This window comes from Lissotriton vulgaris, chromosome 6 (assembly GCF_964263255.1).
Source record: "Lissotriton vulgaris chromosome 6, aLisVul1.2, whole genome shotgun sequence".
NCBI lineage: Eukaryota > Metazoa > Chordata > Amphibia > Caudata > Salamandridae > Lissotriton > Lissotriton vulgaris.
In genome coordinates, this window is record NC_141694.1 from 1,798,915,928 (window position 1) to 1,798,942,199 (window position 26,272).

A 26,272-nucleotide genomic window follows, 5' to 3' on the forward strand; every position below is an offset into this window, starting at 1 on the left:
TTTGTAACTACCATTTTCATCGGGACCTGCTGGCTCCGCCGCGGACCGTCGCTTTCTTCATCCACCTCGGGACCTGCTGGCTCCGCCGCGGCCCGACCATCTAGAACGCCGAGCTCGAGGATTGAGAGCTATTTCATCCATTGGTAACAAGACTGTCCCGCTACCCTTTTCCCAACCCAGAGACCAGAATCGAGGGGACCCCTGAGTCCAGACCTCCTTGTATCATTTTACCGTACTTGAAGAATTGCCTATAAAGTATCGTTGAACCTTAACCTTGTGTGGCGTACGTCTGTGGGGGGGAAGTTACTTGTCTGTACGATCGCTGGAGGTGGCTCTCCCCGGAGACCTCTCCCCTTATCCGCGGCCGACCCTCCCGGTCCGTCTAACATTGGTGGCCAGCGGCGCGATCCGAATCACCGCATAATCGTACAGAGAGTAGCTCACCCCACGACGAAATCTCGATGACAACCAAAGAAAGCGGACCCACCGAGAAATTTCAGATGGAGAAATTGGAAGAATACAGCCATCGTGAATTAAAACAATTCTGCATTGAACTAGGTATCGCTACCACCGGTTTAAGTACCAAAGATGATTTCAAGCATGCCCTGGAGTCCTGGGCAGAAACCGGGGCCGTCAGACCCCCGGACCAAAATACCGCAGCAGTAGAAAAAGACACCACGACCCCCGAGGAGCGAAGAACGGGTCTCTCGCAAAACGAGATCCAGGAACGAGAAAGAACACGACTACATGAACTAGAAATGGCCCGGCTCAAAATGGATGGTGAACTTAAGTTGGCCGAACAAAAACTGAGCTTAGAACATATGCGTCTCCGAGAAGAAAGAGAGGAAAAACAGAGACAAAGGGAGCTTGAGGAAAAAAGACTGGCATATGAACACGAGTGCAAATTAGCTGAGATAGACTTACGCAAACAGAACAAAGAATTAGGGGTGCCCGAGCAACCCCGCACCCCAGGGGCAACCGATAAGAAGGTACACATCCCCAAGGATGTCGTACGAGAGTACTTCCGAGAGGACGACATCCAGCAATGGTTCAAGGCCTACGAAATCGCTATGACCGCTCACCGAATCGATCGAAGCGACTGGGGAGCCGGTCTATGGGGGAGATTCCTCAATGAGGGCCGCGATGCCCTGCTACAGCTCCCGGACCATCTGATGACCTCCTATGACCACATGAAAGCTGCCCTCCTCACCCGCTATGGGCTCACACCCGAGATGTACCGTCAGAGGTTCCGAGACTGCACCCGCATCCCGGGTACAACTTGGGTGGATTACGTGAACTATTTTAGCCGAGCCTTCGAAGGCTGGATCAAAGGAAGCAATGTCACAACTTACGAACAACTCTTCAATCTCATGGTGTGGGAGCATCTATCAAACAATTGCTTCATTGCGCTCCGGCAGCACCTCCTCGACAGCAAATTGACTGATCCACGGCAGCTCGCCGCCGAGGCTGACCGGTGGGAAATCACTAGAGTGGGCCGAAATGGATCCTATGAACAGAACCGGAACAACCACGGTCAGCACCGTCCCCGAGGAGGAGGGGGGGGGCCAAGGACGAGGAAGAGACAACGCTCCGGCCGCCCCCGCTACCAGCACCACCCCCCCGGCCAACCGGAGCAGCACCCCGGCACGACCGGGATACAGAGCCAATGTCACGTGTCACCGATGCCAACGAGTCGGCCACTATGCAAACGACCCAAATTGCCCACAGTACCAGAGCCCAAGACCCCGCCAGGTGGCTGCTGCTGCCCTGGGGGAAGAACAGATCTCCGAAGAGCAGGAAGAATATGAGCAAGAGCATCAAGAATGGGAGCCAGCCGCCATGGCTCTAGCATGCTTAGGGGGGAAAGACATGGTCCCGCGGGTCCCCCTACCCGCTAACACCCGGAAGTACAGCCAATGGGTGAGCATCAATGGACGCCAGGCCGAAGCCCTCGGTGACACCGGGGCCAGTGTAACAGCCGTCCGCTGTCACCTGGTGACCCCCGAACAGTTCCTACCCAACATTCTCTGCCCTGTCCGTTCAGCCGATAACTCGGAGAGTCTGTGCCGGATGGCCTGCGTCCCTTTCGAATGGGGAGGGGTCTCCGGCATGCTGAAGGTGACGGTCCGAGATGATGCCCCCGTAGACTGCCTCCTGGGAAATGACCTTGAAAGCTCTCCGTGGGCAGCCGTAGAACGAAGAGAACACCTAGGGATGTTAGGCATCCCGGACTGGGCGTGCGTCACCACCCGGTCCATGGCCGCCCGTGCCAATCCCCGACCGGAGGAACCCGAATGGCCGGCGCCTCCTCCCCCGGTCGCTCCAGTCGAAGACACCGACCGTGCCGTCCCCCCAGAACCAGCTCAACCTCCGGACCTCGCTGGCCTCGACCAGTGGCATCAAGAGGGGGGGCCCACACAGGAGCAGTTTCGCCAAGAGCAGAAGACCTGTCCCTCCCTCGAGGGACTCCGCCAACAAGCCCTCGCCCAGAGTGCGGGGGATACCTCCGGAACACATTGGATCTATTGGGACAATGATCTGCTATACAGTGAACAAAAAATCGCGGAGTTGGGGGCCAGTCGAGTGCTAGTGGTGCCCCTCCGTTTTAGAGACTTCTTGCTGAACCTGGCCCACGATGTCCCCCTGGCTGGACACCTGGGTCAGGATAAAACTTACAGCCGCCTAGTGACCCACTTCTTCTGGCCTAAAATGAGGAATGATGTACTCCAGCATTGCCGATCTTGCCCCACGTGCCAAGCCAGTGGAAAGAGCGGCCGCAAACTAAAAGCCCCCCTGCAACCATTTCCAGTGGTCACCACCCCGTTCGAGAGGGTCGGGATAGACATTGTGGGGCCCCTGGACCCCCGTACAGCACAAGGACATCGGTTCATCCTGGTACTGGTGGACCACGCTACCCGCTACCCCGAGGCTGTTCCCCTGCGAACTGTGACAGCCCCGGTAGTCGGCCGGGCCCTGATGGGGATCTTCTCCCGTGTGGGCTTCCCCCGAGAAGTCGTCAGCGACAGAGGCACGAACTTTATTTCCAAGTATATGAAGTCCCTCTGGCAACAGTGTGGGGTCACCTACCGATTCACGACCCCCTATCACCCTCAAGGGAACGGACTCGTTGAGCGGTTCAACCGCACGCTCAAAGGGATGATTGGGGGGTTGGAAGAGCCCCTCCGTCGCCAGTGGGATGTGCTGCTGCCGTGCCTCCTCTTCGCATATCGAGAGGTCCCCCAGAAGTCCCTCGGCTTCAGCCCGTTTGAACTATTGTATGGACACCCAGTACGGGGGCCGCTCAGTCTAGTCAAGGAAGGCTGGGAAATGCCCCCTCTAAAAAACCCTCCAGATGTCTTCAAATACCTCCTAACCCTCCGCAACCAGACCCGACGGTTCAGAGAACTGGCAAAAGCAAACTTGGAGGCCAGTCAAGAGGACATGAAAAAGTGGTATGACCAAAATGCCTCCTCCATCGAATTCGAACCCGGCCAACAAGTATGGGTGATGTCCCCCACCGAACCCTGCGCCCTGCAAGACAAGTGGACGGGGCCCTTCAAAGTAGTCGAGCGCAAGGGCCCTGTCACCTATCTCATCGACATGGAATCTTCACGGAACCCCCTCCGGGTCCTCCACGCTAACAGGCTGAAACCCCATTTCGTGCGTTCAGAACTCAGCCTCCTGATGGCCACAGACAGTGGAACCGAAGAAGACTCCGAACCCCTCCCTGACCTCCTACGGACTCGGGAGAAAGACGGCTCCGTGGACGGGGTCCGAATCTCGGAGGCCCTCACCCTGGGACAACGCCAAGAATGTCGAGACCTTCTGTTGCAGTTCGCCAGCCTGTTTTCCCTCACCCCAGGTGTCACCTCCTGGTGTGTGCACGACGTGGACACGGGGGACAGCCCCCCTATCCGCCACCGGGCCTACCGCGTACCAGATCGGGTGCGGGCCTGCATCCAGGAAGAAGTAACCAAGATGCTCACGCTCGGGGTCATTGAGCCCTCAGACAGCCCCTGGGCCAGCCCAGTAGTACTGGTCCCCAAAGCGGCCGCCCCCGGCACCACACCGGAACTCCGGTTCTGCGTCGACTACCGGGGCTTGAATGCGGTCACCAGAACAGACGCACACCCCATCCCCCGAGCAGACGAACTAATCGACCGCATGGGAGCTGCCCGCTACCTCAGCATTTTCGACCTGACGGCGGGCTACTGGCAGATCGGCCTCACACCCCGGGCCCAAGAACGATCTGCATTTTCCACTCCTGACGGCCATTATCATTTCAAGGTCATGCCCTTCGGCATGAAGAATGCCCCAGCAACGTTTCAGCGACTCGTTAATCAGGTCTTGACCGGGCTCGAAGGATTCAGCGCCGCCTACCTAGACGACATCGCTGTATACAGCCACCACTGGTCCGACCACCTCCACCACCTCCGAGCGGTGCTACAGGCCCTTCAGCGAGCTGGCCTCACGGTCAAGGCCAGCAAATGCCAGATTGGGCAGGGGTCCGTAACCTACCTCGGACACCAGGTGGGAAGCGGCCTGGTGGCCCCTCTGCAGCTCAAGATCGCCGCCATCCAGTCCTGGCAGCCCCCCATCACCCAGACCGAGGTGCGCGCCTTTCTGGGGCTCACGGGCTATTACCGACGGTTCGTGAAGGACTATGGAACCATAGTGGGGCCCCTCACAGAACTCACGTCCAAAAATCAACCAAAGAAGGTCAACTGGACCCCAGATTGTCAAACAGCCTTCGAACAACTGAAGGCCGCCATGTGCTCCGCCCCTGTGCTCCAGGCGGGAATTCGTCGTCCAGACGGATGCCTCCGACCACGGCATTGGGGCGGTCCTGTCTCAATTGAACCCCGAAGGCCTTGATCAGCCAGTGGCCTTCATCAGCAGGCGACTCCTACCTCGAGAACAACGCTGGAGCACCATCGAGAGGGAGGCCTTCGCCGTGGTATGGGCCCTCAAAAAGCTCCGGCCCTATCTCTTCGGCACACACTTCCGGGTACAGACCGATCATCGACCCCTGCAGTGGCTGATGCAGATGCGGGGGGAGAACCCAAAACTACTACGTTGGTCCATCTCCCTACAAGGGATGGACTTCACTGTAGAACATCGGCCTGGGCCAGATCACGCCAACGCGGATGGCCTGTCCCGCTTTTTCCGCCTCGACGAGGAGAGTCCCCAAGAGGATGGGTGACTCTCCCCGCCTTCAGCTGGGGGGGACGCATGTTGGACAGGCCACATAAAGGGCCCGCTCCCCCTCTGCCCGACCAGGCCCGAGCCCGGTCCCTCAAGTGTCACACACCACCACTTCACGTTTGCCGTCCCCTCCGGGACCCCTGCCTCTGAACATATCGACCCCGTGGACCTGATCCACTACTGGCCCGCATGCCCAACCTGGGCGCCATCTTGGACACTACACCACGAGGCCGCGTGGCCTCCGATCGACCCTAACCCTGGGCCTGGCCAGGCCTCCGACATCCCGGCACCACCATCCACCCAGGAGGTGAGCGGACTACTTGGCAGGTCAATGGGAGAAAGAGGTGTCGATGGCTCTTCCCCGCCAGGTAGCGCTCGCCCCCAGCCTCCCCGGGCGCTGGCTCCACCCCCCTGCTGGGTGTCTGAACTCCCTCATCCCGGACCTCCCGACCTCCAAGTGCGAGGGTCCGGACATCAAAGGGCATCAGCCCTATAACTGGGGCAGCTCCAGAGCAGGAAGGCAGTTGTATCCTGGAGTCGAGAGACGCAGAGAAGAACTCATCCTTGACGGACTACTGGCGCTGCCGTAGCCCTGCCTTGCGAACTATCGTCCTGCCTGCTGGCGCTGCCGCAACCTTCGTAACCTTCATCGTCGTCGGGACCTGCTGGCGTGGCCGCGGACCGTTTGTAACTACCATCTTCATCGGGACCTGCTGGCTCCGCCGCGGACCGTCGCTTTCTTCATCCACCTCGGGACCTGCTGGCTCCACCGCGGCCCGACCATCTAGAACGCCGAGCTCGAGGATTGAGAGCTATTTCATCCATTGGTAACAAGACTGTCCCGCTACCCTTTTCCCAACCCAGAGACCAGAATCGAGGGGACCCCTGAGTCCAGACCTCCTTGTATCATTTTACCGTACTTGAAGAATTGCCTATAAAGTATCGTTGAACCTTAACCTTGTGTGGCGTACGTCTGTGGGGGGGAAGTTACTTGTCTGTAAGATCGCTGGAGGTGGCTCTCCCCGGAGACCTCTCCCCTTATCCTCGGCCGACCCTCCCGGTCCGTCTAACAATGCTTATTAAGCGCAGCTGTCACCCAGCGGGTATCCTGGCGCTGAGATCAGTTCCACCATCTGTTCTACCATTTATTCTGCTCTAGGGAAGAGAAAGGTTTTAAGGTCCTTTTTAAATAGAATCAAATTTTGACAGCTCCTCAGTGTTAGAGGTAGAGTGTTCCACATTGTGGCGGCCGTAAAACTGAAGTCGCGGCCGCCCATTCTCACTCTGTTTATTCTTGGGATTTTCACTAAGAACGCTGAGGCGGATCTCAGAGGTCTGGCAGCCTGATACCACGAAAAGAGATTTTGCAATGGTATTGGTCCTTGACCATGCAGTGCTCCAAAAACCAGGCACAAAGCCTTATAGGAGATCCTCTGCTGGACCGGTAACCAATGTAAGATTGCCAGGGCTCCGGCAGAAGAAGCCGAGCGAGGCAGGGATAGGGCTAGTTTAGCCGCCATGTTTTGAACCCTTTGTAATTTATGGATCAAAACCTTTGGGGCTCCTAGAAGTAGTGCGTTGCAGTAGTCTAACCTACTGAGGATGGTACTACGCACTACTTCTACTCTGGCTTCCCGCGGGAGAAGTGGCAGTATCTTCCGTAGAGCACGGAGCAGGCCCATACATGTCCCAACAGTCCTGTTCACCGAGACGTCCAATTGCAGGTTCGACTCGAACATGACTCCGAGATTGCGGGCCGAGTCTGCTGCCTCCACCGAGCCTGGAATGGAGCTAGGCCAGAAGTCTTCCGGCAATGGGCGAGGGAGTCGGTCAGAAGAGCAGTGCAATATCTCCGTCTTTGCGCCATTGAATTGGAGTGAATTGGCTTGCAACCACTCTGCTGTGGCCGACATACACCGATGGAAGGTGTCCCTCGACACTGCCTCTGAACCCTCAAAAGAAAAAATCAATTGGGTATCATCGGCATAGTTGATGACTTGAATACCGAAAGATCTTATAAGTTGTATCATCATGTCTGACATGATGGACTGCCAGCAGGGGAGGTGATGGCGAATACTGCCTCCCACTGGCCGATGATGGGCCTGAAACATCGTACTACGAAGGTTTGGAGGCAGTGGCAAAAGGGGAAAGGGTAGACTGGCCCAACCACTTTCTCCCTGACCCACAAGGACGCTGGGCCCCAGGTCTGTGGCCATGCAGAGGCTGGACAGCTTGCATGAATCAGTGGCTAAGCTGGACAGGACGTGGCTAGGTGAAAGGCAGACTGAGGGGGACTGAGGTTGGAGCAGTGCAGCCTTAGGATCTGGCCATAGCCGGAGGTTCCTTGAAGCGCTCAAGCGACAAATCTGCCTTCTTGCCAAAAAGAGGAGTGCCGTCAGAGTAGAGTGGACATCCCATGAAAAGCCAGAAGTCCTCAACCAGGCATAGCGTCATAACGTTCTGCCCAGTGAGTTGGTGGTGTCCAGTCCACAACGAATGCTGAATTTTGCTGCATCTCTCTCATCCGCACCTGCCTAGTAAAGAATGGTCCTGGCCTCCTCCAAACACTGAGGCAGCACCTGCGCAATCGTATTCCAGATGGTATGACAGTATCAGTTCAAGCGGCAAGTGGTATTCGCTGACAGCAATGCCAAGCTGGAGGAAGAAAACATCCTCTTCTCAAGATGGTCCATCTTTTTGGATTCCCTAGCAGGTGGAGCAGAAGGGAATGTGCCTTTGGAAGATGAGGCTTGGACAACCAAGCTCTCAGGGGAAGGATGTTATGTTGGGTAAGGAATGCTGGGTCACCTGGAGTGGGGTGATGGGGGCAGGCTGGGCCTGGAGCATGTGCCTAGAAGGATATCCATGAGGGCTTCAATTGAAATGCAAAAGAGGTTTGGAGGTGGAAGCTGCAGGCTGAAGAACCTCTGTCAGGATGTTAGTCCTGACTTCCACCGAAGGGAGATCGATGTCATGGACCTCGGCCGACCTTCTCACCACCGTTGCATATTATGCCCTCTCCTCTGTACCCACGGTAGGAGGAGAAAGCAATCCAGTGTCAGGGGAAGTGTTCAACTCACTGGCCTCACCCTGGTCCATCTGTCAGTCCATGGGGTCTTCCAGCTGGTCAGTTAAAGGGTCAAGGAGCCCCCCAGTCCTCTTCACCATTTCCCGGTACAAAATCAACACCGGGGATGAACACAGGGGAATTGATCAACATTGATAGATGCCGGTCCGGCTTCGTGGCCAAATCAGGGATTAGGATGGGGTTGATGCCGACCGGGGGCGCAGTCAAAGTAAAACAAAAATGTGTTCATTGATTTTTTAAATAAAAACAATCATAGCAGCATAAAAGAAAAAACAGATCACATATATCAGAATCCTCATTGGGAAAAAGCACATAAGGGTACAGTGGCATAAAAAGAAATACATAAAATTTACCCAATATGCAGCGACTCTACATCTTACCGGCAATTGCAGAGAAATACAAAGAAAGGCAAATCCTTAACACCAAGAGACCATATCAGCTTATCTACAGTGTTCTAAGGAGGTATTCTCAGTTCTCAACAGTAGCAGCATAAACAGCCCTATTCCACATTGGTATATTGTCGTGCCAATTTGTATTGTGTAAATAGAACCCAGAAACCTTTCGGACGGCTGCAAGGTGGAAGTAATTTGTTATAAACATCCGACTGGTTATTACAATATACCATATATTTTTCCCACTCTGCAATAGTAGGTATAGGACCCCGAATCCATCTCATTGCGAGTCTACGCTTTGCTAGGAGAAGACCTATAGCAACCAGCTTGCAAACATTCTTCCGGAGGGGCTTCGTATAACCTAACAGCGCCAATAGGGGGTCCGGAGTAAGAGAGGGACCCACAATATCATTTAATACCTTAAAAATATTTGTCCAGAAATCCTCCACTTGGGGGCACTGCCAAGCTATGTGGAAAAAAAACGGCGCCTGGTATGTCACACCTTTCACAGCTATCATTGTCACGCATACATACCTTTGTAGGCGCTGTGGAGTATAATGAACCCCTGTATAAGAACTTAAAATGGGCTGACCTATACCAGATATCATCCGTGAGTGGAAACCCAATGTCCGCCTACCAAGCCAGACGTGCCTTTGTGAAAGGAGTTGTCTTAGTAAGTATTGCCGAGGCACAAAGAGGTGAAACTAGCTTAACAGGCAATCGTGAGCACAATAGTATGGAGAGGGGAGGGACCTCCAGTGGCTCTGAGAGCTCATCTCCCAGTATAGTGTGCATAGCTTGGCGATGCCTAAAGAAATGTAATTGTATTAGCACAGAGGGCTCTGCTATTCCAGCGGTCACCTCCTCCCATTTCCCACCCAGCCGTTTTTAAATAGATCACCCATCTCGTTTATGTGTAAACTGTTTAACAAGCGAAGAGTCCCTCGCTCAGAGCTAAGAGCGAACCACTGACACCACTCCATTCGCAGACGGGGCGAATATAATTGAGCGCCAGCATACATCTAAAGGAGCACTTGCCAAGCAAGGACTGTGGAGTTTACAGAGTCTAGAACCCTACATCTTCTTAATCGCGCTTTAGTCAAGAACTGTGGCAACAGCTACTTTTTCAATCTGGAGGTGAGGTAAGTCTTGTGGGCCGTGAACCCAGCTACGGGCGTGCAAGGCCTGCGCTATCCTGTAATAAAGCTCCCAATCTGGTGTGCCCAGGCCTCCCACAGTATATGGCAACATAACAGTGTCCAAGGCAACCCGCAGAGTCTTGCCCGCCCATGCCAATTTGTTCATCGGAGTTCGCAGCTCTCTTAACATTTGCTGGGGCACTACTATGGGTATATTGACAAAGAGAAAGAGAAAGCGAGGGAATACCACCATTTTCATTAAAGAAACCCTCCCAACAAGCGAAAGCGGGAGCCGTATCCATCTGTTTATGTCATCGCCCAGCTTGTCAATAGACCTGCCGTAGTTCGCCTTAATCACTTGGTCTGCATCGGAATGAACTTGAATACCAAGGTAACGAACCGGGTCGGACGTCCATTGGAGTGGGAAGTCAATAGGAGTCGGTACCGGGGCTGGAGTTAACCGAAATATTATTGGCTTGTTCCAGTTAATCTTTAGTCCGGAAAGACCAGCAAAGAGCAACACTTCACCAATCACAGGGGCAAGATGGACTTCTGGGTCACGGATATACAAGAACATGTCATGAGCATAGGCTGAGACAATTAAATTGTATTTGGGGAAGAGAAGTCCCCTGTGACCGTGATATTCCCTCAGCGCCCTCTGCAGCCACTGCATATAATAGTGGGCAAGTGCCCCGTGAGATCTGAATTGGGGTGGAATCCGTGTCTCCAGTGTGCACCCGAGCCATGGGTGAATTATAAAGCACCAAAATCAATTGTAAGAAGACCTCGCCATCTCCCAAACCGCACAGTACTGCAAGCATAAACAACCATTCAATTGAATTGAAGGACTTTTCTGCGTCTAAAAAGACTGCCGCCGCCTTAACCTCATGCCGGACGTGCCGAAGGGCGCCAAACACTGTCCGAAGAGTGTACAATAGAGTTCGGCTTGGAATAAATCCAGCCTGCTCAGTTGGGGCAGCAACGGAGACAGACGATTAGCCAGTATTTTAGCAAATATTTTTGTGTCCACATTAAGTAAGGAGAGTGGGCGATAAGAGGAACATTTATGAGGGTCCTTATCAGGTTTCAGCAATGTTATGATCGCAGCCTCACGCATGGAATGGGGCATTACCCCAGGCACTTCCATCTCGTGAAATAGGGTAGTCAGATATGGAATCAGAAGGTCGCTAAAACCTTTGTTGAAAGAAACTGTTAGGCCATCCTGCCCGGGAGCACTTCCCTCCCGCATAGAATTTAAGGCCAGCCGCATCTCCGCAACTTCAATAGGGCGCAGCAAGAATTCACTATGCCAGTTTTGCAGCCAAGGGAGCTCAATATACTCAAGATACTGCAATATATCATCATCGCTAGGGGTGATTTTGGAGCTGTATAGCTCTTGATAATATCTACGAAACTGTCTGTTAGTATCCGCCTGCTCCGTCGGAATAGAGCCCTCCTCGTCAACCAGTTCAGCCAGGCTCCCAGACTCCTGCCTGCGGTGAGCCAGGGCTGCCAGCACCGAACCTGGTCTGTTGGCCTCCCCAAAGAATCTAGCTGTAGCATACTTGCCCATGTGCTTGTCTTCACTATCCGCCTCTGCATGGTAGTCTTCAATCATGGAAAGAGAGGTCCGTGGTATACTACTAACCACAATCTGGAGCAAGAATGAAAAAATGATGAAAAACTGGCCCGACTTAGGTCAGTTTAAGAAAGCCCTCACTCACCGACCTGGTCGGTGACATGCTTCATCATCGGGCCCCACTAAAGAGGCCAAGTGCCTCTTTAGTGTGCTGCGACGCCAGAACTACTGCGGAGCGGGTTTTTGTGTAAAGGCGTGCAGTGAAATATAATACTGTTAAAAGTGTCTGTTAGTGTATCAAAAAAAGTTTTATTTATAGATCACTAGGACACAGATAAAAAAGTTTTATGTGTTGGGAATTTATCCAAAATTAACTGTTTGGTTAATTCCAATCAGTGAAAACGTCAGTCAACATGTTTCTGCCTGAAAACGGTGTGAGTTTACCAGGCATTTATCAGGACTATGAAATGTGCTAAACCCTGGCAGTATGAGCACCCTAAGGCTCACCCTGACCTAGGGGCGTGAAAGTGAAAAAAAGTTAAAAGGTGAAAGGTGCATAAAGGGAAGAGCAAAAGCTCAATCCCCGTAACTCCTGGTTTAGGAGGCTTACGAAATTCTGGTTACTGCACCTGTGGAAGGAAAAAGACACAGACATACATAGAAGAAAGAACAAACATTCAGTTGCCAGTCTATGTTCACATAAGGTACATCTGTGGTACTCCAAATGTGTTGCAGGACAGTGGATGGGGTCTAAACAGTATCGTTAACGCCAGCCTCTGTACCCGAAGGACAATACCGTTAATGCTAAGGGGTGTGGTGAGCTACGTGTGAGCTAGAGTAAGCCAAGTAGCTAGTGGGTTAAAAACAGAGAGACGTGTGCTCCTGGGTTGGGATCAATGGACCAAAGGTCTGTGACCCCGCCGCGAAATACGGTGTGATTAAAATTGTCTCACTTGTAGGAAAAATGCGATCTGCACCATGGGTCACGGGAGGGGGGTGGAGGCGTAATTGGCACACCCTAAATGCAGGAGAGAATATTGATATCAGGCATTCGTCTAGTGGTTACTTATCTCAATAGTTCAGTTAAGATCGTCTGTACACTCACGCCCTGGGCACCCTCTCGGAACCTGTGACTCCCTCGTACTGGACCCCGACGATGGACTACGGGGCTGAGGAGAGAGGTTAAATGCCAAGCCGCGCGAAGCGGTCTGTTTCCGGGTTTAGGAGTGGCCACGCATGTTGGTGGGCGTGGTTAGAGGGACTGAGCCAATCGCGAAAGCTGGAGTTGTGGCTGGGCCAATCGCTGGCGCTAGTTGCATGAGATGACGTCGTAGGTCACACAGGACATTTCTCCGCAACTAGAGCGGAGATTGAAGACAATAGTTCAAAACTCGGGAACCATAATGAGACACACAGAGCCCCGTTGGTGCGATGTTCAATTTACAAAGAATGTGTTAAAAAGTCAAGATCTCAAATCTAATTACTTCACATTTTAGTGATGCCAAGATTCGGGGCACATGAGGCACAATGGGGCTGTGTGGGAACGCAACGTGGTGTTATGATAGTTGCATTCTTAGGTAAGGAAGCGCTTCGAGGCGCGAAAAAGACATGAAAGGGTGTGCTATTAGGGTCTGGACATACTGTGCTTAAATGATCACAGAGTGTGAGATCAAGCAGAAGCACAGCCGGTCAGTCACCAGTACTGCGTGCTGAAAAAGGATTTTACGTACCCAGCAGTTTCAGAATTAGCATAATGCTAGGCATAGAAGTTGTGGTGTACCACTAGAAACAGGGAATGAGGTGGTAAATTCTCTGTGGGTAGTGAGTTATATAGTTTCAGATATTGAAGCTGGTTTAGGGCATAAACTATTTAAGCACCGTATTCCATGGAATATCGTCATTCAATCCAGAATGGTGTGTCCCCAAGCGGTAGACCCACCGCTGTTCTTTCTCAAACAGTAGGTTTGTGATGTTGTTGTCCCCATTAATTTGTTCTATCACTGTCCACCGTAAGTCATTGGTGGTGTGATTATTATCAAGGAAGTGTCTACTCATTTTGGTTGTCCTGCTCTTTTGTGTAATGTTCTGGACGGGTCCCCTTGGTAAGGTCGCAATCTTGGCTGGAAGTCTCCTGGTCTGTCTGAAATTCAACTATATGTGAAAAGAGGCTCCCTCCCCTGTCTTACCCTGATAAATATGGAGAGACAGCTCCAAAACCACAGCAGCCCTCCTTTGAATATCTGCAAAGGAGGAACTTGCCTCGGTAGCAAGGTTAGGAGGGGAAAGAAGTCGGAGACTACTCCAGTGCACTAGCCTACCCAAGAGCAGACAACCAACTCTCTTCCAAAAGAGGTGGAATGACCTCAGACATTGGCAGTACAAGCTCCAATTCCTCCATGTCACCACGAGAGACAATGAGGAAGACAATATTCACCGTAGATGACTCCATCAAATCCACATCCGGCGTCCGACGCCTAGAAGGCGAACCTGTGAAGACGATGCCTCAACGTTGATAGGAGGATGTGGAACCGCCACGATCGGTGCCGCCGACATCGCTACCAGAGTTGGCTGATCAAGAACAGACGCAGAAGGTGGAGATACTGAAGGGTTGCGCACTGGCGTTGAAGCGAAGCCTGCTGACACCGTCTAGCGCTGACCAAGCGACTCCGTAGGCTCAACTGCTGTCAAGGCCAAACCCACAGGCATAGCTGCACTCACCTCCTTGGTCTCAAAGATGAGATGCAGAGAGTTACAGTACCCCCTTCTCTGGACCATCTGGACCATCGATGCCCCAGCTTCCGGAAAGACAGTGAGTCACAGGACGGATCGTTGTACAGCCTCCTCAACCAGCAAGTGGAAGGAGCCATGGGAGATGGAGTCTCCACCCAGCCAAGTTGGGTGCCTGTGCTTACCTTGAGTAATACAACCAGAGTCAACCTCATCACGGAGTTGTACAGTGCCGTCTCCCGGAGCGCAGGGGTACTGCTGAAAAAGGTCTAAATCCAGTCTAACGCCTGGGGAGAATCTGCGGCTAGATTTCTCTATCAGATAATGTAGCAGAAAATTCAACTCTAGAGGGGAATGTTAATATTGATAACATTGATGACAATATGCACTCACATACACAAACGAATTTGCATCACTATTAGCAAATTTGCAGATGTGAACTCTTCTTCAACCCCAACTCAAAATATGTGGTCAGGCAGGCTCTGATACGTAGCCCTGGTGTTACTGATTGAGAGGTCACAGGTGGGGTGGTACATAGCCGGCAGACAAACACGCAAACAGGAAACTGATGTCAATCCCACAGATAAGTGCAGCAACACCACAATGGTCCAGGGAGATTGACCCAATAAAGCGTACATGGAAGGAGGGTTGCTCGCATTCCCATAACCCCATAACTTCAGATGCCACATCAAGTTAGGAACATACAGCCAATCAGGACACAGCAGATACAGTACACAAAGTGATCAAGCCCCCCTCATGCCAGACATCTGGACACGTTACCCACTGGATTCCATTGTGTCCAAGCAATGTTGAGGCTCACCTGCATTTGTTATCAAGGGCTTAATTTACAGCGTCAAAGACCTGCATTGTCTTAATAAAAAAGGGTAATCTGAAGCACTACATAATACCCAGAAAAGTGTATAAAAATGCGTTCAAATTGATTGTGCTTTGAGACAGTCCTCAGCCCTGCTTCTGGAACTGTGCTTCCGACCAAAGTGTTTAATGAAACCAAGTGTTCCTGTTTTTCCAAACACCTCTTGCTCTTAATTTTTCAAGGTAAATTCATATTCGAGCAACAACCACACTAAAGAGGCACACTCTCTTGATATGACAATGGCAGAGATTACATTGGAGGGGCAAGGTGGAAAGGGAGGACATGTCACCAAGGTTCCGAAGATGTGGTGCAGATCTTGTGGGATAGAGCACTACTAGTTATATAACAAGGGAGAGATAGTACAGAAAATCCAATGTTTATGACATATTAAAGAACTCTTGGAGGCCCTGGAAAAGAACTGGCATTAATGAGGAGTCTGTAGACATTTTTTCCTTTGTAAAAACAAAGTTACAAAGCATACTTAATTTTCTTCTGAAGTTGCTTGTGTTGTTCAATGATCCGTGCATAGTCTTGAGCCAAGATGCGATTCTCCTCATTAAATTTCTTTGTCTGTCTATCCAGTCTTCCTCGTACTTTGCTGAGGACATCCTGCATCCTGGAGAAAAGAAAAGGAAACCCTTCACCCGGTGAAACAGAAGAAGATTTTGATCATTAATTCACCAATGAAATACACCACTTCGCTAGCAGAAAGCCCATGTCCTTCTCTAAAATGGTGAAACAATGATTCCTAAATATGAAGCCCTCCTTCAAAGGAACCCCAACAGCCAATCCTAAAACACGCAGACGTAATCATCAGAGAATAAATACATTCAGAGAAATACAATAAAAACCAATCATGAGATTCATAAAAACTTGTTCTCCTAAATTATAAACAGGATATGATCATTTCATAGGGTTCTGGAGCCAACACTGGCATCACCATAAAATTGTTCAAAAACACTTTAAAAATGGCAACCCATGTCCAAATCCAGCAAAATGTTTTTTGTGGTGATTATAAATCTCCAACGGCACAAGCCACAGCCAAATAGTGCATGTCCGTTAAGAGCGCCACAGCTTGTATACGACTACTAGTGCCGTAAGAAGAGAGGCCCTAAAATGGTCTTACAGAGGGGCAAGATTTTTTGACATTCTATAAGCATGCACAAATTGACACATTTACCACCCAAGCCACATGTACATTTGCCCGCTGCATCTATCATTTCCATTTTTATCTTATCACTGCTATAGCATGGGTTGATACCCACACTCAACCTTAATAGGTTCTGTGCCATGGACGTAACGGTTACGTCCTCAGCACACCATGGCATAATCCCTCTTCAGAAAACAGCAGAGGGATTTCCTTTTTTTTTTATTTGCCACAGGAGGTGGGGAAGAGCTTCCTCAATTTCCCGTGGCATTTTTTTTCAATGTAATGACGACTGCACGTGTAGTGAGCTAACGCCATTACATTGAAATTGAAACTGAAATGAGCCGATCGGCTCGTTTCAGTTTCAGTGCTTTGCTGCTCGTGGGTCTATCTCAGCCCTCTGAGCACCGAATCACATGGGGAGAGGTATCATTGGAAAGGGGAGATCCTCTGCTTTTCGATGGTACCCCTCCCTAGTGGATCCCTGCTTGGGAGCACCGCAGAAGGGCAACCCCCAAGCAGGGAGCCACCCACTAGACACCAGGGAGGGGAGAGCAGCCCCTAGGGCTACACCTTTCACTTCCACATGATAATTTGCGCATAGTCAGTCTTTTTGCCCCCCCCCCCCCGGTCAGCAGATGGGGGCAGTAGCCCCCAATATGTGCCCGGGGGGCTGAAAGCACACTAGACAACAGGGATTCCTGTTTCTTTAATGCTTAGGAATGGGGTCTGCCCTAAATGGGCACTATAATGCCACCAGGCCTCCCAAAGATTTGCAACAGTCATTCTGACAGCCCCCCCAGGGAGCAGATGGGGGCAATAGTCCCAGACCTGCCCTCCCCCCCCCCCCCCACCCCCGGGGTGCAGAAAGCCCACTAGGCATTAGGGATGGGTTGGGGTTTTTTTTATAAAAGAGGGGTGGGGCTGAAAAGGGACAGTCTTTCTGCCACCCGGGTAGGCAGATGGGGGTTATTGTCCCCAATCTACCCCCCGGAGAGGGGGCAGAAAGCCCACTAGGCACCAGGGATTATTTTTGTTTTGATGCTTCAGGGGCACTATAATGGCCCCACCCCTCCCAAAAATTTACAGCAGAAAACCCACTAGGCACCAGGGATGATAGTTTTTTTAAATAAAAGAGGTGTGGAAAAAGGTAGGGCTAGGACCTTTCTCAAGATTTGCCCGGCGCTAACCGCCCTTGTACCATTCAAATTTACCAAGCAATGAGGCAGGCGCCGGAGACCAGAAGGCAGGAAACAGAAGTTTTATTCCGACGGAGCAGAACACATCAGATCAGACAACAAGGTATCATCTCGAGGTGCTCTGCCAAGTGAGCTGAGACTCTGGCTTTTATATCTTACAAAACACTTGAGAGTACAATCAGGACAGTATGACGCAAAGGAAAAGACATCCCTATAATCCTTGTGTCAATCCTACCCCACATGCGTTCACAATAGGGACCCTTGACCTGCTGATAGGAGGGGAGGGGTCGTCACGCAGTTGAGTGTTCTGCCGAGTCTTAGGATGTGTGCGCCTGATCATATCACAGGGGGTGGGGAGGCCTTGGATCAATAGAGGGTCCTTTGAAGGAGAGCGACCTCATACAATAAGGGGCAGTAAATGATATCTCCCGGCTTAGGCGATGGCCTCGGACCTGTGTGGACAGCTGGACACGGGGTGAGGGGTTATCAAAGGAGTGGTATTCATGCCTCGTGGACAATCCAGTGCGGAGGGAAGGTTGATCAACAGAGGGGCATTCATCGGAGGAGAGGAGGTGTTGGTCAGGCGCTGGCGTGACTCCCAAGGACAGGGTCATGCAGAAGGGTTATGTTCATGAGGGGAGGGAGGGGGAGCCAGGGTGCGCGGAGGATGCTTGCTGGGTCAGAGGGGCGCGCTGGCGATCGATCGTGGACAGGGAGACCATGATGCCTAAAAATGGCGATCGTGCACGTTGTACGTGGGTGACAAGCTGGCGCAGATAATGTTTAGCTCACAAACTAGAATTCCACAGTCCTCCCTTTTAACATATCTCGCCAACTTGTCAGTTTGGATTTATCCCCATAAGGCCACGTATTTCTACTTCATAGAGGGGACTCATGTGCTCATTTCGGAAGTCCAAAGTCTTTGGGCACATACAGTTGGAAACAAGGCCGCACAAAGATGGTAGACATTGGATACCTAAGCAACACCCACATAAGATCACAACAGGTATCAGCACGAAGGAAAACAACCTCCAACCCCAGTTCCTCAAAGTGTCCCAAAACCAGCTCCCAAGCGACCATCCTTCCTGCTCCTGGTGAACCTCCGAGGAGAGTCTGTGGAGGTGTTCAATGGCTTTGTAGACTGAAGGCGAGTTGTCTGGCACGTAGGTGCAGCAGCTAGATCCGATGATGCGGCATGCTCCTCCTCGGTCGGCTAGGACCACATCCAGGACAAGGCGATTTTGAAGGGTCACAAGGCGGACCGCCTGAAGCTCCGCAGTGTTGTTGGCGAGGATGCCAGCCGTGATGTTGATCGTTGTTTCTACTGCCTGGGTCAGGTGTCGGATAGCGCGGCTGTTTGCCATTGGGCCCCACAGAGGAACAAGTCCCTTTGCTGCATCTAGGAACTGTGCTCCGGTGGAGTCGGTTTGTCCAATGTCATCTGCACGCCTCTGCCGGTGATGGTTGGCAGGGGCTACATATGTGGGTGGAAGAACGAAGGCAATGTAACATGCGCCCTTCCAACCTCTCGGGAGCCAGGTGTAAGCTTTGGTGCCACACACAAAGTACATATTCGGAGAAGCAACAAAGGAAGGGGGGTCAACTGAGTCCAATGTTCTGGTGATTCGGCAGGCACTGTGACCCACCAGCTGCGTTCCATGGCCTTCGAGACACACAAGACCTGTGACATTGATAACAGACAGGGCCACAGTCAGAGTAGCGGTAGTTTGTTTTTGCAGATGAGAGAAGGTGGTCCTGGCTGGATTGTGGAGCACCTGTACTTCGACTCGTTCTTTGGCAGGAATGTCTTTAAGGAAGGTGGCGCCCGTAAGCGCTGGACACAGTGCAACAGAGGTCTTTTCGGTTTTGTTCAGCCAGAACCCAGAGTAGAAGTGCGACACTGTCCGGCTGGAGGTGGCGTTGTCCTTGTGGCTCTCTTGCATGAGGATCAGCCAGGCGAGGCAGGAGCCGTGAACTGAGAAAGGAGAAGGGATGAAGGGGATGGAGTGTCCTGTAGCATGTGGGAGCAACCCGCAGATCCAGCAGTTCGTAGCATTTGCAGCAAGGTTGTGTTGGTGCAACAGTTGCACGAAGGAATTGTTCCAAAATTCCCTGCGCCTTTCTCGGAGCTGAGGCGACAGAGAGATTAGATGATGCTCTTTCAGGGGTGTCGGTGGTGCAGTAGGTAGCAATGCCTCATGAGCCGGTGTGCTTTCTTCCAGAATCCAGAAGGAGGTCATGAGGAGGAGGCAGAAGAGGAAGACAATGAAGAGTGCGATTGTCTTTGATTTGTGCAAGTTGTCAGTCTTTGGATTTCTATACTGGGTATTTCCTGTTGCTTCCATCATCTTCTTATCTGGCGCTTCCATCATCTTCTCATCTGGCGCTTCCATCACCTTCAAGGGGCTCGGTAGCGGGCAGAACCACAGACTTCGTTTAGCTTCTCTCCCGGTAACCCTTGATTGTGTTTAGGTTACCGTTCTGAGATTTTAACTTAGTCCGTGGCCTACTTAGCCGAAACTCCCTCCTTTCGACGCAGGAAATACCCTTCTCTGGATGGCACAGTGGGATCAGAGAATTTTGCAAGTTCGAGTGCCTCAGTATCGGGATAACAGTCCAATATCGGTCGGTCTTTGCTCAGGAGCTCTTCTTGGGCGCTGACGTTTTCTGTCGTGGTTAGGTTTGCAGAGACCTTCCGGCAATGATGCGCGTGCAGCCAGTGCTTCTTCCCCTCCACTCGGAGCGCCGTTCGGGTGGTGATCAGCACTTGCCAGGGGCCCGTCCACCGAGGTTCCAGACTCTTGCTTCGCTGGAAGTTTCGTATCAGCACGAAATCTCCCGGTTGGATGTCATGGCCGGGGCCCCTGGAAGCATCGGGGATGGCTTGCTGCACCTGTTGATGAATGACAGACAACGTTTTGGTTAACTTGCACAAATAATCAGATAGCAGGACGTCTGGGACGTCATGAATGGAGGTCGGTTTGGGAGCAGTCCAGAGATTCATCGGTCGCCCAAACACGACCTCGTAGGGGGTCAAATGGTGCTTGGTGGGGGTGGAGCGCATCGATAACAAAGCCAGTGGGAGGGCATCCGGCCAGTTAAGTCCAGTGGTGGCCACTATTTTTGCCAGTTTCAGCTTCAGTGTGGCATTATGGCGTTCCACTAGACCGGCGGATTGGGGGTGGAAGACCGCATGAAACCGTTGCTTCACCCCAAACCCCTTTAGGATTAGTTGGATAACCTCAGCTATGAAGTGGGGGCCATTGTCGCTCCATAAAATTCGACAAAGGCCATAGCGAGGGAAGAATTCCTTCAGTAGTACTTTGGCAGTAGTCATGGCAGTGTTGTCACGGGTTGGATAGGCCTCCACCCATTTGCTGAAGGCACATACGATGACTAGTACATACTTCAGGTTTTGGCATCTCTCTAGTTGGATGTAGTCCATCTGAAGGACCTCAAAGGGGTGATTGGGGGTCCCAAACCCTCCCCGGGGTACTACAGTTCTTTCCAGGGGTTGTGTTGCAGACAGATAAGGCACTGCTGAACTAGGCGTCTGGCTGAGTCGGGGATTTTGTCATTGTGACAGACTTTGGAAATGAGTTCGATCATGGGTGCAGATCCTATGTGTGCGGGGGAATGTGCCATTGTTAGTATGGGGATCAGATATGAGTCGGGCAGCAACCACTTGTTTGCATCCTTCGTTCGCCAGCAACCCTCTTCGTCCTTCAAACCCACCCTTGCCCACTTAGTCAGTTCGTGAGGGGTGCTGGCCGACTGTATGTCTCTGATCATTTCCCTTGTGTCACTCCATTTTTCTGCTTGTGACCTGGTCACATATATGCGTGTCACCGTCCTATTCTCAGCTGTGGTTCGTGCAGTGATGTCGGCTAATGCATTCCCTTGTCCAACTAAGTCTGTCACCCTTTTGTGTGCCTGACATTTGATCACCGCTAATCGTTTGGGGAGGAGAACTGCCTCAATCAGAGCGGAGACTAAATCTCCGTGGAGGATTGGGGTGCCGTGGGACGTCAGGAATCCCCTCTCCCTCCACAGGAGCCCAAAATGGTGGACCACTCCGAAGGCATACTGGCTGTCCGTATATACGTTCGTGGTGGTCCCTGCGGCTATGATGCATGCTCGGGTGAGGGCTATCAGCTCTGCTGCCTGGGCAGATCGTTGTGTGATGCAGGCTGTCTCAATTACTGTTCGGGCTGTCGTTACTGCATAGGCAGCTGAAGTGGTACCATCTGGGAGTTTGATGCATGAGCCGTCTACCCATAGCTCTCCATCGGGGTCAGGAAAAGCAGTGTCTCGGAGGTCAACCCTACTCCTAGTCTGTTCGTCTGTGAGGGTCACACAGTCGTGTATGGGAGGAACGTCGGGGTCGTTTTCAGGCAGAGGTAACAATGTGGCAGGGTTCAAAGTCGTGCATCTCTTTAGTGTGATGTGGGGTGCAAGCAGAGTCAACTCGTACCCTGTCAGTCGTGCGCTAGTCAGGTGTTGGGTCTTTGTCTGGTTCAAAAGGGTGTCAACTGCATGGGGCACTAATACAGTGAGGGAGTTGGAAAGTACGATTCCCTCGCTCTGACGGATGGAGACAGCAGCGGCAGCTACTGCTCGAAGGCAGGCAGGTAAAGCTCTGGCTACAGGATCAAGAGTGGCGGAGAAGTAGGCACAAGGGCGCTGCTTAGGGCCAATCGATTGAGTCAGGACAGACAATGCGCATCCCTCCCTTTCGTGGGTGAAGAGGGAGAAGGGTTTGGAGTAATCCGGCGTTCCGAGGACGGGTGCTGAGCAGAGTGCATCCCGTAATTCCTTAAAGGAGGCTTGACACTCAGTGGTCCAAGGAAGCGGGGAGGGGACATCTTTGGTCAGCAGGGCAAGTAATGGTTTCACAATGAGGCTGTAATTAGGCAACCACTGTCTGCAAAAAGAGGTTAGGCCGACCAAAGAGCGGACCTGTTTTTGTGTTTTTGGGATGGGGGTGTCTAGGATGGTTTGGATTCGGTCAGGGGTAAGTTTCCTCCCTTCTTTGGACAGAAGGTGGCCTAGGTAAGTTACTTGTGGCTGGCAGAACTGTAACTTCTTTTTGGAGACTTTATGGCCATTTTCTGCAAGAAAGTGTAGGAGTTGGACGGTGGCTGTCGTTGCAAGCGGGGTGGTGTCGGCCGCCAAAAGGATATCATCGACATATTGGATCAACACCACTCCCTCTGGTAGCTGGAAGGCATCCAGCTGTCTTTTGAGGGCCTGGCTGTAAATGCTGGGACTTTCAGTGTACCCCTGGGGAGCTCTACAAAATCGGTACGAGCGGGATTTTAAAGTGAAGCCGAAGAGATAACGGCTGTCTGGATGGATGGGGATAGAGAAAAACGCGTTCTTAAGGTCGATAACAGTGAAGGTGGTGGCGGTGGACGGGATGAGGGTCAAAATGGTGGTGATATCAGAGACTACGGGATATTGGGGTACAACCACTTTGTTAATCTCTCGTAAGTCGATGATGAAGCGGTACGCTTTCTCATCTCCTTCACCTTGCTTCTTAACAATAGGTAGGATTGGGCTGTTGCAGACGTTGCTAACCACCTCTTCAACCACTCCTGCATCTACCAGAGACTGAATGATCGCTACCAGTGCCTTCTCACCCTCTGGGGATATCCGATATTGCGGGAGCTTCGGGAGCATAGCGTCCTGTCGTACAGTTATGTGGATAGGATCAATCATCATTCGCCCCACATCAGAGTTGTTTTTGGCCCACAGGTACGGGGGCAGGGTGTCAAGCAAGGACATGTCAGCGTCAGTTATGGGGCACATGTGTCGTGGGGGACGGGATCTGGGCATGTCTGGGTTGTCGTATAGGATGACTCGTATTCCATCTGGGGAACACCTAATGGTAGCTCGAAAATGTTTCAGTAAGTCAATGCCCATAATGGCGTCAGGGGAGTTGGAGGAAAGCAGGAATGTTGCGTCAGTGGTGTTGTTTTCTAGATCAAAGGAAATAGGTACGGACAGGGGGTTAGTGGAGGGCGTTCCATCGAAACCTATCGACGTTATGTGTGAGCCAGACAAGGGTGCCCTTGGAATCAGTCGTTTTGATAACACACTACGTGTCGCCCCAGTGTCTACCAAGAATGGAGACTCTGTACCCAGGACCTTAGCGGTGACATAAGGACCTTGCTGGTCAACACAGAGCTCGACTGGATCCCTCCCTTGCCCCTGGCAGTCCTATGCAAAGTCGGGGGCACTTTCACCTTCGGACAGCTGATATTGGTTCTGTCGAGGACGGTCAAATGTGTTCAGTCTCCCTGATCTGTCATTGTTGGTGTCGTTGGTGTGCCCTCGTCCTCTATTTTTCGGACCACCTGCCACATCCCTGGAGTCCCTATTTCTATTCATCTCTAGCATAACCGGACACTGGAATTTCCAATGGCCGAACCCTTTGCAGAAGGCGCATTGGTCATTGCTAATGTCTCTACGTCCAGGGTGGGGTGTGAGAGTGTGGTCTTTAGGAGGTAGATCTCTGGGGGTGGTTGATTGGTAGTTCCCCCTTTGATGTTCCCGTCCTATCGTTATACCTTGTATCTGGGCTATCATTACCCTTTCCTTTAAATCTTTCTTCTTTTTCTCGGACGCCCTATCATTCTCATTCTTTTGGTGCTCGTAATACTGAGCCATCTGAAGGATAGCTGCAGGTTTGGAGGCCCCCCAACTACTCTCACTCGTCTGCAGCTTTTGGGAGACCTCTTGCGTTAGACCCTTTACGTAATTTTGTACAAACAGGTGCTGTCCGGTTGCGGTGGTCATGTCTTGGCCACTGTAGTGGGAGAAGACTGTCTCGAATCGGGAGAAGTATTCTGACACATCTTCCTGCGGTTTCTGTCGACAGGCCGTGACTATTGACCAGTCTACCTTTCTTTCTGGGATCAGTGTCTTTAATTTTAGAACTATTTTGTCTGGGAGTTCTAGTATGTCTTTCACTGGTTTCCTTCCAGGTTCTCGTTGTCTATCTAATTTACCGAGTTGGTCCCAGGTATGCCCAAACAGATCCGTGTGGTCAGCCTTCCGGATTTGCTTCCACACGTCAGCTGGCAGGCATAACCCGAAGAACAAGTCAATGTCTGCTAAAGTCATTATCGTCGAACCCAAGGCTGTGCCTAATTCGGTATAAAATGCTGTCGGGTTCTTTCTTAAGTCGGGCAGGGTTTGCTTAAAGGTTAGGATATCTTGTCGGTCCCATGGTTGGTAAACCCAATTGTACACAACCCTTCCCTTTGCATTTTCATTATTAATATCATCGCTCGTTCCCTGGCCCCGTGGCGGGATCCAGTAAGGGGCTGCTTCTCTGATAGGCATCATAGTATTGGCTACCTCTACCGAGGTCGTTTCAGGGACTGTAGCCTTGGCTTCTGGTTTCTGTTCCGTGAGGTGGCGGAAGACCTCAAGCATCTGCATGAAGAGCTCCGTCGCCTCACGTTCAGTCCCATCTCCAACATCAATTTTCCTATACAGTGTTGTCAGTTTAGCGGGACCCTTACTCTGATACCTATCTTCATACGCGTTCAGGGTGCAGTAGCTGAATCGCAAGATGAAATGCCGTCTGTGGCTGTCGGCATGTGAATTATATACGCTCATTGTATAGTCTTCGCTCTCCCTTCGTTCTACTAATGTCTTTGCTATTTTGTCGATCCCATCCCGCTCATCTTTGCTCAACCTATTTAGTCTGGCTGATGATTGTTTGCTAGACTCGGGGTCGTCTGATGAGGTTGGTAATGTGGCTGGTGCAAAGGCCGTGAGGGCTGGTGCACTAGCACTGAGATCGCTTTCGCTCACACTCGGAGCGTGAAAGCTTTGTCGGCAGGGGGCATATGGAGGGGGCATGTAGATGATTGGGGGACCTAGTAGTAACTCATCGTTCGCCCGTTGTTTGGAGGGCAATTCAGGGTAGAGCGCAGAGGGGGTCCTAACAGGACATTGGCCTGTCGACCCTGATTCTTGGTTTTGCATAGTATCTTTTCTTTCTTTTATTTCTTCTTCTAGTTGCTTCGCGGCTAGGTGGGCTGCCTTTCGTAATTCTTTCCCTATTTTTGCTTCTTCTCTTTTCTTTCGTTGTTCCGTTTCTTTGCGCCACATGCCGATACTGTCGAGCATAGTGGGCGTGGTCTTATTCTTTCTGGAGCGCTATTTCTAATGTTTTTATTTTATTTTCGTCAAAGGAACCTATCAGTGGCCACTGACTTTCAGGGTTCTTTTTCGTATATTTATGCCATAGTTTAGTGTAAGCTATAGCGACTAGTCCATACTTAGTAAACATGTCCTTATTAGGGGTGCCCTCCAGTGGAGCTGGATGGTTCATCTCTAATAAGCGGTCCGGGCTAAACAGGCTACCAACCAGTGGGGAGAAGACAGGCATGACGGATTACAACGGGGACAAAAGTCTGCACTACCTATCTTATCACGGCGGACAAAGACTAGACAGAATATTTCTATTCTACGTTGTTTGGAGGCCGTGAATACCTCAAAAGAACCAATACCGAATAATCGGTCAATCAAACAATCCAGTGGGGAGAATAAGTGGGCACGAAAAGTTATCGTTACCCACTCTTTCTCTACCTGCAAAGAGAGACCTTGTTCTTCCCTGTTTGCAGACAAAGAATCTCCAGACAATAATCCACGAACGACAGTTCGGGAAACAGTGGGGGAGGAAGATAGGCACGACGGATTACAACGGGGGACAAAAGTCTGCGTTACCTATCCTTCACTGCTTGCAAAGAGAGAGCCTGTTTGTTTTTCCCCGTTTGCAGACAGTGAATCTCCAGAGGGTTTCAACAAAGCGTAATACTAGTATTATCCAAACAAAACAATATTTTTTCCAATCTGTCGTGTTTACACGACCTTACCCGGACCGCATGGACGGTTTCCTGTCCT

General features: G+C 51.4%; 1 protein-coding gene across 1 annotated transcript in view; it reads right to left on the reverse strand.

Annotated features, from left to right (window-relative positions):
- Window positions 1-26,272, reverse strand: part of LOC147709519 (dynein regulatory complex protein 1-like) — a 546,368-nt gene that overhangs the window by 246,823 nt on the left and 273,273 nt on the right. Inside the window, exon 9 of the mRNA XM_086926016.1 lies at window positions 15,486-15,620. Coding sequence (XP_086782142.1) covers window positions 15,486-15,620 — 135 coding nt within the window. The remainder of the gene's footprint in view (window positions 1-15,485; window positions 15,621-26,272) is intronic.